Source organism: Lampetra planeri, chromosome 50 (assembly GCF_965212315.1).
Source record: "Lampetra planeri chromosome 50, kcLamPlan1.2.h2, whole genome shotgun sequence".
Lineage (NCBI taxonomy): Eukaryota > Metazoa > Chordata > Hyperoartia > Petromyzontiformes > Petromyzontidae > Lampetra > Lampetra planeri.
Window position 1 is genome coordinate 1,527,614 of NC_136156.1, and position 16,670 is coordinate 1,544,283.

The 16,670-nt window shown below is 46.5% G+C and overlaps 1 protein-coding gene across 2 annotated transcripts in view; it reads left to right on the top strand.

The window, feature by feature from the left end:
- Positions 1–16,280, top strand: part of LOC144734279 (uncharacterized) — a 66,571-nt gene extending 50,291 nt beyond the window's left edge. For both annotated transcript variants that reach the window (XM_078616417.1, XM_078616419.1), the window contains 5 exons: positions 1,320–1,399; positions 2,793–2,822; positions 6,041–6,202; positions 10,024–10,146; positions 12,492–16,280. In XM_078616417.1, coding sequence (XP_078472543.1) covers positions 1,320–1,399; positions 2,793–2,822; positions 6,041–6,202; positions 10,024–10,146; positions 12,492–12,628 — 532 coding nt within the window. In that variant the 3' untranslated portion in view covers positions 12,629–16,280. The remainder of the gene's footprint in view (positions 1–1,319; positions 1,400–2,792; positions 2,823–6,040; positions 6,203–10,023; positions 10,147–12,491) is intronic.
- Positions 16,281–16,670: the final 390 nt, after the last annotated feature.

Genomic DNA, 16,670 nt, shown 5'->3' on the forward strand with positions numbered 1-16,670 from the left:
TAGTTGACTCAGGCCCTCTGCAAAACACATCTGAAATCCAATGTTCTTACTCCAACTCCAATGTAGTACAACTGCTTATGATACTTCATCAGGGCAACATTTGGATCCAGTTGTCTTGACTTTGGGTCTCAATCATGAAGGCTGAATTATGCATAATTACCCATTGTAGTCACATGTCTCTGACACAGCCAAGGTACTTAAATAACCTCAACGACATCGCAATGATGCAACGAAGAAAATAAAAAACCTGTACCCAATAATTACGAGGAAATCCATTCCACAATTCCCATGACCTCAGTGCTTAAACCATCAGCATTCCTCTTTCCCTCTCTCTCTCTCACACCCCCCCCCCCACAGTCCTGTCTCCAGATGTAAAGCTACGATTACATTTGCCGCTCAAAATGCGAAGTATGCAACCCACATCGAGAGACAAAGACGATGTAGCAACAAGAGAGGAGATGATAAACACAAAACTTGTATAATTTCTACTTAATGTCCCGCTCACGATGGAGTTGCAGCCGAAGTGGTTCGTGCCCTGCACGATGAACATTGCCACCCGAGTTCATTTGCGCTTCTGCGGCCATCTGGAACGCTCTTCCTTCTGATATTAGGCAGCCACCGGAGCTACGCACTTTTAATTCTAGACTGAAAATCATTTTCGTAAAATTGATATTTGTATTTCGTTTGTTGTCCTTCCCGCGCACTTTCGATTACCGTGGTTGGCTACGTACGGTGCCAAAGAAGTTCGACGTACAGTACACTTCCCAGCCAGTGATAACATCAGTGGCGAGTGATATCAGGACCGGTTCTGGGGAAACTCTCTCTTTTTCCTTCACCAACCCCACACTGACCAGCGTGGTGAATAATGGTCAAACAACATCTCGTGTGACTGACACAGCAAGGGGAGGCCTTTACCCAGCATTGGTTTAACAATCAGCTGCAGAATAATAAGTCATATTCATGATTTAACACCTGGGTTTTCACAGCCGAAGTTATGGTTCATAAATTGATTTTTGGACTTGGCCAAATCAGAATGTTCTGTTCTGGTTTTCTGACGAAGCTTGGTGAATTTTCAAGCGAAACGTCGCATATGTAAGCACTCAATCTGGTCGTGAGAATAATTATTTAACTTCCTGGTAAGCTGAAACAATAACAACTGGTGCGTCGATTTGTTTGGCCGTGTCAGGTGGAGGAGGGTTTCAGGAAATACATTTGGCCAGATCATTACGTGGCCTAAAACCCAATAATCCAATTATAATTCGATGTGTATGATGAAGTACAGTATTTAATTTTAACACTCGTGTGTTTTCTTCTTGCAGGTATGTGTTTAAAGTGCAGGCAAAGAATGAAGACACACTCGGGCCTCCGTCTGACACTGTTTCTTTCACTACAGAGTCTGGCAAGTCAGATACTACTTAGAAATGTGTAGTTTGTTTTCCTATTGAGGCTTCACAAAAAAAGTATTTCTTAAATTGTTCTCGGGGTCCCTAAAGAAGGATTGCCACTGGTGCCTGAATCTCATGGCTTGGCTTAAATTCAACTTGTTGAGATTGTTAGCGAGGTGGTTGCAGTTGCAGTGGTTCTTGTTATGCACTTAAAACCTGGATAACGGAGTTCGATTCCGAGCCATGGTTAACATCAGTGGCGAGTGATGCCCGAACCAAACCTTCTCACCCCTTCATCAACCTGCACTGACCAAACAACCTCCAAGACCAACGTTGCGCAGGGAAAGCTCTCGTCCGTTGGTGGATTGAGAACGACTGGACTTTTTTGAAATGTTTATTTAAAATGAGATTCATACATCATTCTGTGATTTGTAGTTTTCATCGTTGTTCAGGACAAGGCAATCCAGGGAGTCAAAGAGTTTATGATAGATATTTATTTCTTTTTATGTATACCTTTATAGTAACAATATATTTGTACATAAAGATCGGTCTCTAGATCAATGGGGCAAGTTTATGAGACCCCTCCCCCCATCTCGCACCACCTCTATCCATCCAGCAGCGTAATCAGCTTCACCGCAACTCGTCCATAGACAGGTCACGTGGGGTGGGGTAAAGTGTGGGTACTCTCACCTCTTCCAACAAATTTGGCCAGCCGGGAAGGGTGGGACAAAAAAAACACCCTCAATCGGGGCTCTCGATAACTCCCTGTAGTGCAGTCCCTTCTGCCAGCAGTGGTTGTGAGCAAGCAATTGCAGGGCTGCCCCTTTTATCATTTTACCTACAGATGCAGGACCGTTCTGAAAGTACGTATTGACACTCAGTGACGCCTTTTGAGATAAATAAAATGGTTATTATCATCAACAAAACTTTAACCACCTTTTTTACATCGATACAAGGCATTTGCAATTGCAAACTCATTAATGCCTGCAACATACCCACTTGGGTTACTGAGCAAGGCATGGCTATTCATAATCTCACTTATTTGACTGCCCTGTTATTCGACTGTCCTGCTCAGCTTGTATAACCCTTAAACCCAAGCACATGTGACCGCGGGCTCACTTCGTGGCATTCTCTTGCAAGACCATTGAATTTATGTCACATTTTAACAATGGGGATATTTAAACAGGGCCCACCTAACCATAAATCCTTTATACAGCCGTTAGGTGTTCACTCGTTAGGCGTCGGTGTGGAATAAACACCGCTATGTGGGGTGGTAGGAGGGGTGGCGCGTTTCCATCGCTTCTTTTGTTTCATTATTTTTCGTTTGAATGCAACCCTTATGTCTGCAGATTCCCTTCGTGAGAACTGACGCACTTGTTATTTTTTTTTTACACATTTGTGTTGCAGAAAACTCGGTGATATTTGATCGGTCATCTGGTGAGTACAAAAAAAACTTTATATATTTTTTGAAAGACATTTCATTCGTTCAAGATAACTCACACACTCCGTTGCAGACCCTCCCGTCCTCACTTCCCCTCGCACACAAAAAATGTAATATCACGAGGGGATTAAAAGTCAGGGCGGGTGCTGCCTGCTCGCAATTCTTACTAAATGAGACCCAGTGTTGTGCCGTAAAAGTCTGCTCCATACTTATCTGGAAACCAGACCTCCTTGCTCTCATAATTCTCCAGAAATTGCCAAACAAACCAGATAAGTTAAACCGAAGGTGGGGGGGGGGGTAAAGCTCAGACGCTTCTTGTGTGAAAAACATTTTTGGGTGGGGGGGGGAGAGGAAGCGGTCGCTTTGTAGAGTCTCAGCCAGTGCTAAATTGAAAAATGTCCGTGATAAAGAAGCGACGCCTTTCACTGGGGGTTGGTGGTGGTGGGGGGGTGTCTGGAGCACGCATTGCACGACTGGTTCGTTTGATTTTTTTGAGGGGTTTCATGGCACCTTTACAAAACCATAGCCCTGCCTCTACCTTTTAATGCCGCTATTTTCCAGCCGAGTGTTGGATAACTTTAGCGCAGGCTACCATCTGAGCTTCCCCTGAGCGGCCCGTCTGACACAGTGCACGGGGTTACCGCGATTAAATGTTCTGCGAGAGAACAGAAATCGATTCGCTACCATTCTCTTGAGGATTTGGCTTAAATTAAGCAAGTGTAAATATAAATAGCGTACTTCACAAGAAAGCAAGAACATTGTGTTGCGACGACCGTGTCGGTTTTCCAAACGTTCGTGACCATTTAACACTTTTTTTTTAACGATCCAACAGACGTTTTTTTTTTTCCGCGGCGGTATTTAGTAGTCCAAACACAAAATTTATCAGCCGAAAGAAAACAACTGCATGCGTGACTGGTCAAAGGATGCTTGCTGACCGCGGTGTCACGGTCAGCGCACCGGACTTGTGGTCTGGAGGTCTCCAGTTCCATACCCTCTCCATACACGGCAGTTGCAACAACGGGGGAGGTTTCTTAAATCCCTCCGACCGCCCACCCAGCGATATAAATGGGTTCATCACTACAATCAATTGGCAGGCCATGTATGGTGCCGTGAAGCGTGGGGGGGGGGTACCTCTTCCAATTCTATTGACCAACACGGAAGAGTGGGCCAAACACCCTCATCCGCTAGCAGTAGCATGAGCAAGTACATGCAGGGCTGCACCTTTACCTCCACCTTCTACGATTGTTTGAGCTTAGCCGCGGGCGAGAGCGTGTGCCCGCGTGCGTGTGTGTGTGTGTGCGTGTGTATGTGTGTGTCTGCGTGTGTGTGTGTCTGCGTGTGTGTGTGTCCGCGTGCGTGTGTGTGTATGTGTGTGTGTGCGTGTGTATGGGTCTGCCCCGTGACCTCCTGCCAGCGGGCGTTCGACACTTCACGTGGCCTCAAGGTGCACATGGCCTGGCACAAGCGTCGTGGTGACGTCACCGCCACTTAGTGGCGAATGGCGGTTGTTGTTGTTGTTGTGTGTGTGCGTGTGTATGTGTGTGTATGTGTGTGTATGTGTGTGGGTATGTGTGTATGTATGTGTGTGTGTATGTGTGCGCGTGTGTATGTATGTGTGTGTGCGTGTGTGTATGTGTGTGTGTGGGTATGTGTGTATGTATGTATGTGCGTGTGTATGTATGTGTGTGTGCGTGTGTGTATGTGTGTGTATGTGTGTGTATGTGTGTGGGTATGTGTGTATGTATGTGTGTGTGCGTGTGTGTGTGTCCGCGTGCGTGTGTGTGTGTGTGTGTGGCCTCATGACCGGCTCCAGTTTATCAGCAGAGGTCTCACTCCGAATCAGTCGAGCGGCAATATCTTTTCATCGGTTGCGTAACGCTGTGTGGAAGCTACCTGGTCTGTCGCTCCGCACGAAGCTTCAGGTCTTCTCGGCCACGGTCATTCCCTCCCTTCTCTATGCTTGCGAAACGTGGACCCCCCTAGTGGAGCATCTTCGCCGGTTGGAAACATTTAGGCTGGCCTGCCTACGATCCATCCTGGGTTTAACCAGGCTGGATTGTGTGAGGAGCTCACAAGTCCTTGAAAGATCTGGGCAAAGTCCCATCAGTGAGCTCCTCCGGCAGGCAAGGCTGCGTTGGCTGGGTCATGTAGCCCGCATGCCCAGCCACCGCATGCCTAAACAGCTTTTGTTCGGCCGGATCGAGGGGGCTAAACGGGCGCGGCACGGGCTAGAGAAGAGATGGAGTGATGTGGTACAGGAGGACGTGGAGCTGAGTGGATTTGCCGATGACTGGTACCAGCGGTGTCAAGATCGGCCTCAGTGGAGGAGGCTCGTGAAGGACGCTACTGGGCAGTTGGAGGCAGTCGCCCTCCAACAACAACGGAGGGCGGAGGAGCGACGCTCACAACAACGAGCGGAGCGCCGGGTGGCTAAAGCACAGCAAGTTGGCACAGTAGGGGGCACAGGTGGTGCATCAGCCAGTCATCTCGGTCATCTCGGTCAGTCGACCCGTGGCACCTGGGTCTGCCCCGTGACCTCCTGCCAGCGGGCGTTCGACACTTCACGTGGCCTCAAGGTGCACATGGCCTGGCACAAGCGTCGTGGTGACGTCACCGCCACTTAGTGGCGAATGGCGGTTGTTGTTGTTGTTGTTGTGGCCTCAAGGTGCACATGGCCTGGCACAAGCGTCGTGGTGACGTCACCGCCACTTAGTGGCGAATGGCGGTTGTTGTTGTTGTGTGCGTGTGTGTGTGCGTGTGTATGTATGTGTGTGTGTGTATGTGTGTGTATGTGTGTGGGTATGTGTGTATGTGTGTGTGTGTGCGTGTGTCCGCGTGTGTGTGTGGCCTCAAGGTGCACTTGGCCTGGCACAAGCGTCGTGGTGACGTCACCGCCACTTAGTGGCGAATGGCGGTTGTGTTGTGGATGTGTGTATGTGCGTGTGTATGTATGTGTGTGTGCGTGTGTGTATGTGTGTGTATGTGTGTGGGTATGTGTGTATGTATGTGTGTGTGCGTGTGTGTGTGTCCGCGTGCGTGTGTGTGGATGTGTGTGTGGCCTCAAGGTGCACTTGCCTGGCACAAGCGTCGTGGTGACGTCACCGCCACTTAGTGGCGAATGGCGGTTGTGTTGTGGATGTGTGTATGTGCGTGTGTGTTCGTGTGCACAATTGACGTTCGCTTCGATCTAATGACGCTGGGTGCTCGCGCGCAGGCACGGAGCCGATCTGGACGCAGTTTCCCTTCCGCTACGACGACTCGCACACCGAGTGCCGGGGCAAGCAGTTCGTCAAGCGCACCTGGTACCGCAAGTTCGTGGGCGTCGTTCTATGCAACTCTCTCCGCTACAAGATCTTCATCAGCAACTCTCTGGGAGGCAAGACGCACGCCGGGCACAATCTCGTTGCCGACGCTGATGTGACACCTTCCTCCGAGACGCAATCCGCTGTGTAACATTCGAGTTCGGGGGGGGGGAAGGGAGTGGTGGCACGGTGGTCTGCGTACTCAGAATCAGAATCTGTATTTATACTGGAGGAAGAATCCGATGAGCTATGAAGCTCTTTTCCCACATATGCCCAGAACGTTCCAACAACAAACAATCCAAACACGCGATAGGAGTGCAAAGTACGGGAGAGAGATGAACAAATCACTAAAAAAATAAATGCAAATTAAACCAAACAATGTTTTGTCTTACCAGGTGAGGCCCACTGAGCTATTAGCTTCTTGTGGCTACCTGCCCACGTGAGTTCAAATCCTAGCCACGACTGTCAAAGGGTCGAGTACATGACGTTATTATTGTTACTGTGACGCGTGCAACGCAGCATGGTTCATGCAATTCCATACACAGATAGAGAACTTAAACAATGCAATACAATGCGGTGCAATGTGAAACGATGAAAACGCTGCGTGTCCAACCTCATGCAAACTGAAGTCAGAAAACCCCTACACAGTTCGACACATTGCAATGAAACACATTCATTATACCGCGATACAATAACATCTATACATACAGTTGAACTATTTATATTTATAATTCTACGCTATTAATTACATGGAAACACAATCAATCACCTGGCAGAGCTGAAAATGGGCTAAAATGTTGGACAGAAATAATGCCAAAAGACTGAGTTATTAGTCACCGGCATTTGGAGGTTGCTTACTGTGAAATCTGAATTTGAAAAATGAGATTGGGTCAGCATAGCGCACCAAAGGGGACTCCGTTCCAAGCGGCGGAGAAAGGCACGGGGTGGGCTGGAGATGCCCCCTTGTAACCGTCTCCCCGATGGTGCGGAGATGGATTAAGGGGGTAAAGGGTAAAGCAGAGGTCCCTGTAGGATCGAGATGGTTATGGTCGAGAGAGGGGGAGATTAGGTCAGTGAGATAGGTTTCTGCGGGGCCAGGGAGAGATTTGGAGACTGCAAAGGGCATCTCGTGTCTAATCTGCTTGTAGGTGCGTAGACGACCATGGGACTGGCTTGCACCACCGGTTGACATTTAAATTGCCGCAAACACCTCCTCTGTGCAAAGTAATAATTATTACTGTGCCGCAACATCGATGTAAAGTGGTCTTTTAAAGACTTTGGATCACCCATTGCTAGTGGAGGTTATTTGATTTCATAAGCAAAAACATAAATGAATCAAAGTTACTGCAAATGTAATTTTCGTGATAAAACTGTTTATCCATCTTATTCTTTAGAAAACATATCACTCTCCACGAGTTTTTATGCGCTTAATTTGTCAATATTTAGTTTTGAGAATTTAGACTATTGGTATGAATGCCGTGAAACCGTGCAACGTACATTTCCCTCTGAATCCCGCGACCCAATCCATCTGAGGGGCTCGGTTTCTGACACAGCGCGATGCAACCTCTGCTCGTCTCCAGCTATGACAGCGACAGCACGATTTGCATAACAATGGGAATAGAGACGAAGCATTGTTATGCTGTCCTCCAGCTAACTTGGCATTGCTGGCTACAACATGCATTGCAATCCACTGTTTTATTTTTATTTCATTATTTTCTATCTACGTGACTTTACCGAAAAAACAAAAGAATTTGAATTCCTGCAGTCACGAAAGTTTTAAGTCAAGATGTAATCCACTGCCTGGAATTTTTCATTTGAAACATTATTGTGCATTCGTCCAGGCTATTTATGTTTCTAGTTTGTGGACCTGTTTTACCACTCGCGGCATGCGGCCAATCGTGGTGCACACGTGGCCGATCGATTACACGTGGCTCTATGAACAGATCTAACGCGCTGTCATCGAGGCCTGACATTAAGCCTCCGGATTGCTGGACATTTGATTGGATTGGAAGTCCCGCGGGATGGAGGAGGGCACTCCGCACGGATGCCCGCTCACATCTTCATTGCCTCAGTCTTTAAGTGGAACAGACTAATGTACTGTCAGCTCAGAACTGCATTTTACCCACCGCTATGGCGTGGCAAATGCACAGCAATTATTTTCGATTTACCGCGGGTTTTTTTTCTACCACCGTCAAATGAAATTGTATACTCTGTCCAAATAACTGCTGCAAAATAACTGCAATTTGCAAGACATTAAAATTGTTATTTTTTTTCTTAAATAGGGATTGCATTACATAGTCCTCGCTGTTTGGTACAGCTCCGTTTTATTTCTTGCGTGCCTTAGTGTTTCTTCTGCTCTCGGACGCTAGTATATTGAGACAATTCTCACATCCTGTAGCGATCAACTAACCCCAGCCCATGAGCATGTTGATTAGGATCCATGTCATTGCCGCTTTTAAAGCGCATCAACTGCCTCCACATCAGAGTCAAATATGTGTTCATATCCACCTGCATTTGTTCAAGAAAACAAACTTTGAACCGATTTCGATGATCTGGGTCTGGCCCATTAACAATGAGTGCTGCTGAGTATCTAGATATTATTGGCAAGAGCACTCCATCTCCACCATGGGGTCCTCTTCAACACCAAATGCAACGGCGCATACAAGCAGCCCATAATGCGTAGTTGTGGAGCATTATTGGTAAAAAAAAAAACAGGAGAACTCTGTTCTGTGTCTCGACAAATAAATAAACTACATCTTTATTTGTTTGGGAAGTCAATAGCCGTCAAACAAAGCTACTTATCCGCATTGGTATCCTCACGCCGTGTAAAACTGGAGATGCCAAGCAGAATTAGGCTTATCCCAGCATCAGCACCAGCTCACGAAACAATTACTCTAGCAGTCAGGCTCTTACAGTGGCCAGTTTCTGTGTGGAACGTGGGATGAATTAGCTAGCAATAACAACGGTGGGCTGGAGATTATAGCAAACGTGTGATGCGTATCACAAACAAGTGCAGGTTAAAGGGCAGTGAAATGTCTGCATCAGCACAAATATGGCTACAGGCGCCTGGGGACAATCCACACGTATGACGGAATGCCTCTTTGGCACCACACAACGAGTCCTTAGTCCAGCAATGTACTTGCTGTTCTGGCTGCTGCCGGTTGATGTATCGCACAGGCCTCCTCTGTGTATGTCATCCGTCAACTCTGCCACGCAGCCACTGGATTACAGATGCCCATCACATCAACCGCATCGATATCATCAGCCATTACAATCCACTGTTGGATGAAGGCCTCCCCACGCTTTCGCCGCGTCTCTCATTTCCCCACGAAGCGGCAAACCAACCAAGCAACTGCACACGATCTGATTTCATCTCACGGTCCCCGCTTTCTCTCCCTTGGCTGGGACTCCATCATCAGTCTTGACCACCCGCTATCGGCGGGAGTATTACACCCGACACCACCGTGACGTCGAAGCACGGGCCCCCCAAAGCGCGGGGCCCGGGGCGGTCGTCCCGATTCACCGAACCCCACGGCATGGCTCTGGCTAAGTCGCGGGAGTGTGAGGTCTCCGATTCCGCACCACCGATTTGCACGGCTGTCTACGTATGGTGCGAAAGAAGCTGAACGTACTACATACGAGCATCTCTTTCAGGCGACGTGGCCTGTCCGAGCCGACTTACTTTTTCTTCACGGTCAAACAGATGCCTCCGAATTGCAGACAGTACATTCTCCGATCCCCAAGTGCTCCTCGTACCGTCTCTCTCGATGCAATTCCGAGCAATCGGTCGTCTCCGCGCTTCTTTGCGCACAGCCACGGTGCGTGTAGATGATCACACGTCTTCTGGTTTCTGATAGATGTCCGTGTGCGTTCGTGTGTGTGTGTATGTGGGCAGGTCTGTTTTACAATGTCGGTGATGGATATGGACACGCGGAAGACCACTGCGAGTTTGTCGATTCATTCCTGGATGGGCGGACAGGACCTCGGCTGGATGAAAACCAACTGCCCATCACACAAGGTCTTGCCACACAGAGATCAATGCATTTGTTCGTCTCCACCATTATCACCACCATCGTCGATCCTTGAAATGCGTTGAAGTCCTGAGTAGCCATATTGGATGAGGGCAACCATTACCAGTCAGGCACTCAGTGAGACTTGAGACGAGATGGATCATGTTCCCTTCACCAATCCACACTGACCAAAGTGGTGAAGTATGGTCAACCGCTCCACCATGACCGGTGCACTTAAACCACGGCCCCCCCCTTGACTCTGGATCCACAAACCCCGGTGTCAGCTGGGCAGGTGGAGGAGCACGGGATGTGAAGAACCACTGGCTTTGAACAGAGACGCATTCTGCATATTAATAGCATACTACTACGTAACAAAGACAAAGATCCCTCCCGTATAGACTAAGCAGACTGTTGGGGCAAGTGCTGTCAGTGAGCACCTTTGAAGGTCGACACGACGCACGAGGGGGTGGGTAGCCAGCACCACGCCCGGCCGCCTTTGTCTCCCCAGCGGCAATTTTTACACACCGCACCAGGTACTCGTTTAAGGCTGAGTCGACCTAGGGGGTTCAGATAATCGTCACCGGTGTTGGCACGTGAGCGGGAATCGAACTCGGGTCGCCAGGTTAATAGCGTGGCGCACTGACCGCTACACTACCGCTATATAAACGCGCGCACACACACACAATGGAATCTAGATTTGAGAACGCCTTCTATAAGCACAGTACTTGTATAAGCAGCGCAGGCTTACATTATACTGCTGGGGTGAAGGCAAAGGGCAAGTTGTGACACGAGTATACGGGAGATATGAGCAGTGTTGGCCTTGCTCTCGAAGGGGTGTGCTGACATCTGGCTCCGACTATATATACACAATGATTGGGGTGGAGAGTGGTCACAATTGTCAGTGCACTCTGTTGTGAACCTGGCGACCCCGGGTTTAATTTCAGGCGACGGCTAACATCAGTGGTGGAGTGAATATCCGAACGGGTCCTGGATCCCCTCGCTCCCGAAGCAACCTGCACTGACCAACGTGGTGAAGTAGGGTCAGACAACCCCTGACGGCTGAGAGTCTGGGGGACCCTTCATCCAGCAGTGGAATCACAGGGGCTGTACATTATTATATTTGTTCATATGTACTACGTGATTTTTGTCCCAAATCAAATCAGAAAATTCACTTACACAATGTATTAAACACTCTTCTCACATATCTCTGGGCTAAATGTTATAAAAAGGATATTTTCCTTAAGCCGTGTTTTCTGGTTGCACTTAAGTGATTTTTTTTACGAAGAGATGTACATTTAATTTGTCTAAGCTTTGAAGTGAAGCAGTGGTTGTCCGATGTACAGGATGTCCCTGCTATGTGAACCAGGAATTTTCCACCACAGGTTTATGGCACACATCAGAGACACATGCTGCCCAATAGACATTTAAACATATTTTTCCGCGCAAAAAAAATCTAACCAGAAAAATTCCCTCGATGGTTACACACGACAACATATTAAATAAGCGCAGGGTTTGTTCATCGAATAAATCGTTTTTTTTCCTCCGAGTCTATTTCAATCACACCGCCAGTCTCATACTAGGAGACTAATGGCTGCAGCTATTTTCGGCTTAATCCCACAAGTCTATTATTGCAGAACGATGGAAAAACAGCAAAACGGTCCCATTCCTCAATTTTGCCGATTCCATACAAAACATTCACCCATTCCACCACGATTCATGCTAAGATTTTGAAATGGCCCACAGTGGGTAGAATCGCTTCTGCAAAATTGGCTGGCTAATACCGAAAATTTTACAAAAGTGTCAGAACAAACGTTACATGAATTGGGTCCTAAGTGTCCATTCAGAACTCTTGCAGCGAAGAGTGCATCATCTGTCCCACAGAATGACATATTACAGAACTACTTCTGAAATCCCTTCAAATGGCATCTTGTGCTGCACTATCTCACGTGACCTCTGTTGTTTGTGAATGCGGTGCATGGCAGACATAAGTGCTCTGACCCCTGACCCCTTAGCCAGGAGCATAAACTATCACGTGAACTCTGGTCATCCTCGCAGCAGCTTTTAGCGAGTCATCGAACAAAGACGGTTACTGCACTGGGCGCGTTCAGATGCGCTTCTGTGGCCGCCTGGAACGCTCTTCCAAAATTAGAAAGCCACTGGAACGGTGCATTTAAAAATCTAGATTGAAAATAATTTCTTTAAAACTGCTTTTTGTGTTTCGTTTGTTGTCCTTCCCCGCACCTCCGATTAGCGTGGTTGGCTACGTACGGTGCGAAAGAAGTTCAACACACGTACACACCCATATGCACGGCGCCACATCTGATATCTGCGCTGCTCTCTGCGCTCACCACAGGTTTCTACCGGCGGTACCGTCAGGAACCGCTGAACTTCGGCTCGATCGGCGGCGGCGTTTACCAGCACGGGGGCAGCGGCAACTACTACGTGGCCTGGTACGAGTGCGGGGTGCCCATCCCCGGCGTCTGGTGGTAAAAGGGCGGGCAGCCAACGCCTCCGCTGGGCCGCCTCTCTTCCCACCGTTGTGCCGCCCGGGTGCCGAGCTGGAGGAACGCCGCGATCGCCGTCGACGGATTGACGTCGGAACCCCCCCCCCCCCCACTCGCGTCGCTGGAGGAGTGTGCGCGCGAGCGTCGTCGTGCCACCTTGCCGAACGCGAGCAGTCCAGACGGTCGAGGGCAAAGCGGCGTCAGCCGGGGGGCTGGAAGGAAATTGGCTGTTCGGCGCTTTCCTTTCACAGTTTAGTTTTTTGCCCCCCCACCTCCCCCCTTTAAGCTCGGTAAATTGTCTTCTCTGGTTGCACGTGTGGCTCTGTTGCTCGTGCCTCGGCTCTTTTGGGGGCAGGAGACGCCAGATGATGCGCGTGTCTCGTCTCACGGCGCATTGGCAGCTTTGCGGCGCAACAAATAGAAGAGTGCCATTCACTGCAGTTCACCTGAAGGGTTGGTGACTGATCTATTCACAACTGCTTTTTGACTGGCGATCCGCATTCTAATATTGGTAAAAAGGAATGCCGTTTTAAACTATATAAATATAATATGTCCATGAGACTACGGTGTCACTAAGACTGATGTAACGATAATAATGCAACAAACGAAAAAGTAAGAAATGATAACCAACTAAGAATAATAAATACAAGCTCTTTAGCCACGTGTCAATGTCAATGGTGCTAGTGATACTACTTTCATTGGTTTCCATCATTATACTGTAACCATCACACCGTGCCATGTCCGTTGCTATGTTTGTCCAACTCTTAGTTTGTCTACCCAGCATTCATAATTAGCTTGCCAAAATAATGTTTTTTTAAAGTAACACAACTGGCCAAGTATTGAGTGTATAACTGTTACATTTTCTGTCAGACTGTTAACAAAATAGGCCTGGGCTGTATATGTATAAACTGGGTAGGTACTCTGAGCAAAGGCTAGTGTCAACAAATAACAAACGTTGGTTCTCCTGCATATTCGTTCCACCGATGACAAATATTTGGTGAACATTTATAACAGCAAAAAAGTACGGGTCACAAATATCGATGAGTGGAATTGATATGCCCAAGTCTTGGTTCCTTAGAGGGAAAACATTTGAGGGAGGGGGGGGGAAAGAGACATTCCCTCCCTGGTGTTTACAACAGGAACCTCTCTGCTCATAAAACGGATTCATTCTTCAAAAGGAAGTGATAAACGGTCACTCCATCGGCCCTTTACTGTCCCAGATGTTCGGTTGAGCCAAAAAATTGTTGGGCAGAATCACTTACTTCAAACAGATGTGGGATAAAAAGAGAGACGTGTTCCCTCTGGCTGCGCATGGCATCATCACTGGCTGAATGTGGTCTGCGATGAGCCTTGATGATATATAACAAAAACCCCATGCAGTGGCTATCCCCAGATATTTACGATCGACAGAAAAATTAGCGCAAAGTTGCAAAAGGTTCTGATGGTGCGCTGCAGGTTTTACTACTTTAAATACGAAGCTTGTGGAAGTGTATCGTTCAAAGGATCGTTCCATGGCCTTCCTTCTCATATCTAATGCAAGTAAAAACAAACACCACAACGTGATGCAAGCAATAGTGTACAATAGCTGATACTAACAACAATTGCCTGCTCTGCTTACATTCAGCTAGACCAGGGGTCGGCAACCTACGGCTCCGGAGCCGCATGCGGCTCTTTACGGGCTGCTTCTTGACGATATGTACGTATGTACATAGATGCATTGCGGCTCTTGAAATACTGAATTTTGTACCGAATTGGAAAGAAATGGCTCTTCTTGTTATTTTGGTTGCCGACCCCTGAGCTAGACACAGCTCGACTCAATGATCATAGAACACAATATAACTGCATTAATCTGACTCTTAGCACGACAAAAAGGGCAAGGACCATCCCGCATAGCTCCTAACAGACTGTTGGGGACAAGTGCTATGAGCGAGCACCTATGAAGGCTGGAATGGCACACAATGCGGGCGGGTAAACAACGCCATGCCCGGCCACCTTTGTCTCCCCAGTGTTGATGTGTACACACAGCACCAGGTACGCGCTCACACACACCCCCCCACATTATCCACATGGGCCATTTCGAAGCAACGGAATTACAGGATTGACGCGGGCGAATTTTAGACACGGGGAATGTAATGGGCTCCTATGGTGTATCAGACCGGCATTGCCATGTAAGAACATTTTGAAAGCTTGAATTGAGTAAGTCTCAGCAAATAAGTCTGAACGTTTGTTATCGCGTACTGTTGAGATGGCAGGGGTTGTACTTACCATTACCGTGGGCTGGAAAGTCTATAGAGAGTACAGCGCAGAAAATTAACGGACTCGACGCAATTGTCAAGCATTAGACCCAAAAGTATCCTGTCCTTAGAAAGTGTTTTTTTTTGTTAAATATATGCGAAATCAAAGATTAATCGTTTGAAAATAATTATTCCGTCAGGAAGGGTAGGGTGTTTAAACAAGAATCGCAGCCTTAGATTCACTCCTGATCGTCTTTGCATTTAAACTTATCAGTAACTTGATCGTAGGAAGCCGCTCGTCTTGCTGTTTGAAGCATTTAATTCAGTTTTTGTTTTGTTTTACTTATTACATTGTACAGAGTATGTGCCGGCTTGAATGTAATCTTAATGTAGTTTATTTTGTATCAGATTATAATTTTGTAAAACACGTGTTGCTCTCCCAGCTTTGTGTCATGGTTGTTTAAAGAAGTGTTGATAGTATGAAAAGCTATAACAAAAATAAATAACAAATATAAATAACAAATATAAATAACAACATGTGTTGTTTATCAAATATTTTTCATTTTTTGTGTGCACACAATTTCGTATGTAACAATGAATAAATAAAACATTCTCCAAGTAGGAACATTTAATATTGGATTTATAATACGACAATTGGGAAATGCCCAACGTGTTTTTCTACGCAAAGATATAAAAAAAAAACCTTAAGCGAAGCAATTGAATCTTCTAATCAAGTTTGTGCCAATTGGCAGGTTTTCGCGGGCAAAATGAGCATCTTGATTCAGTATGTATGGTCTGATCCTGGGAATATGCCACGTTGGTTTGGAATGTATACACATTGTTCAACATTGATTAGTATAATGGTCATATGAAATCTCTCTACGTAGTGCATTACACTAAGCAGGAGTTTGTGTGCCCAAAGAGTATGTTAACTTTCTCTCTCTCCCATGATGAGTGCGTGTTACAATTGTGTATAAGTGTACAATATGTTCCGCGAGACGTTCAATATCATATACATTTAAATTCGTGCCGGATCACGATTACAAAGTGTCGCGTGTGCAAGAGCATCGCGTAACAGATATCAATGCACACATTAAGAGTGTGGACGCCTGACACTTACATTTGTACCGCATACTTAAGTAGATTTCCATACAAAAAAAGCTGTCTTTTGTTTTAAGTGAAACTTTTTTTTGTCTTCTATTTGAACAATTTTATATTGACTAAGATAGTATAAATGGTCAAGAGGATATTATATATTTTAAAAGGATGGGTCTTTAAGCCGTACCTTATCGCTCTAATAAAGGAAATATATTTTCTGCTCTTGCATACAGATGTTGCATGACTATACATCTTTTGCCTGATTATAAAAAAATGTCTATATTAATAAATTATTATTGTACATGGCATGTTGTGAGGTTGCATTTTTTTTTCAAACATTACACAGCATGCGTTACAAGATACTCACCCAAGGAACCATTTATTTGTGGAAAATATTCTAAATATACCAGATACAAGTTGTATATCAAGAAGATAGAACTTACTGTGGTGACGTATTTCGTGAGATGTTTGTCGTTATTATTTTTTGTATATTTTGTAAGTTATTTATATTTTGGCAGACTATAGCCACTGAGATGTTTTAGTTTTCATGCCAACTTTTTTTTTTCCCAGCATGCGTTTGCCACTGCATGATCCCTGTGGACATGGAGAAAACACATCTATGGGCCAGATTACGGCTCATGCATCAGACAGACAGTCCCTCTGCACATTAACGATAATCATAACGATAATTACACA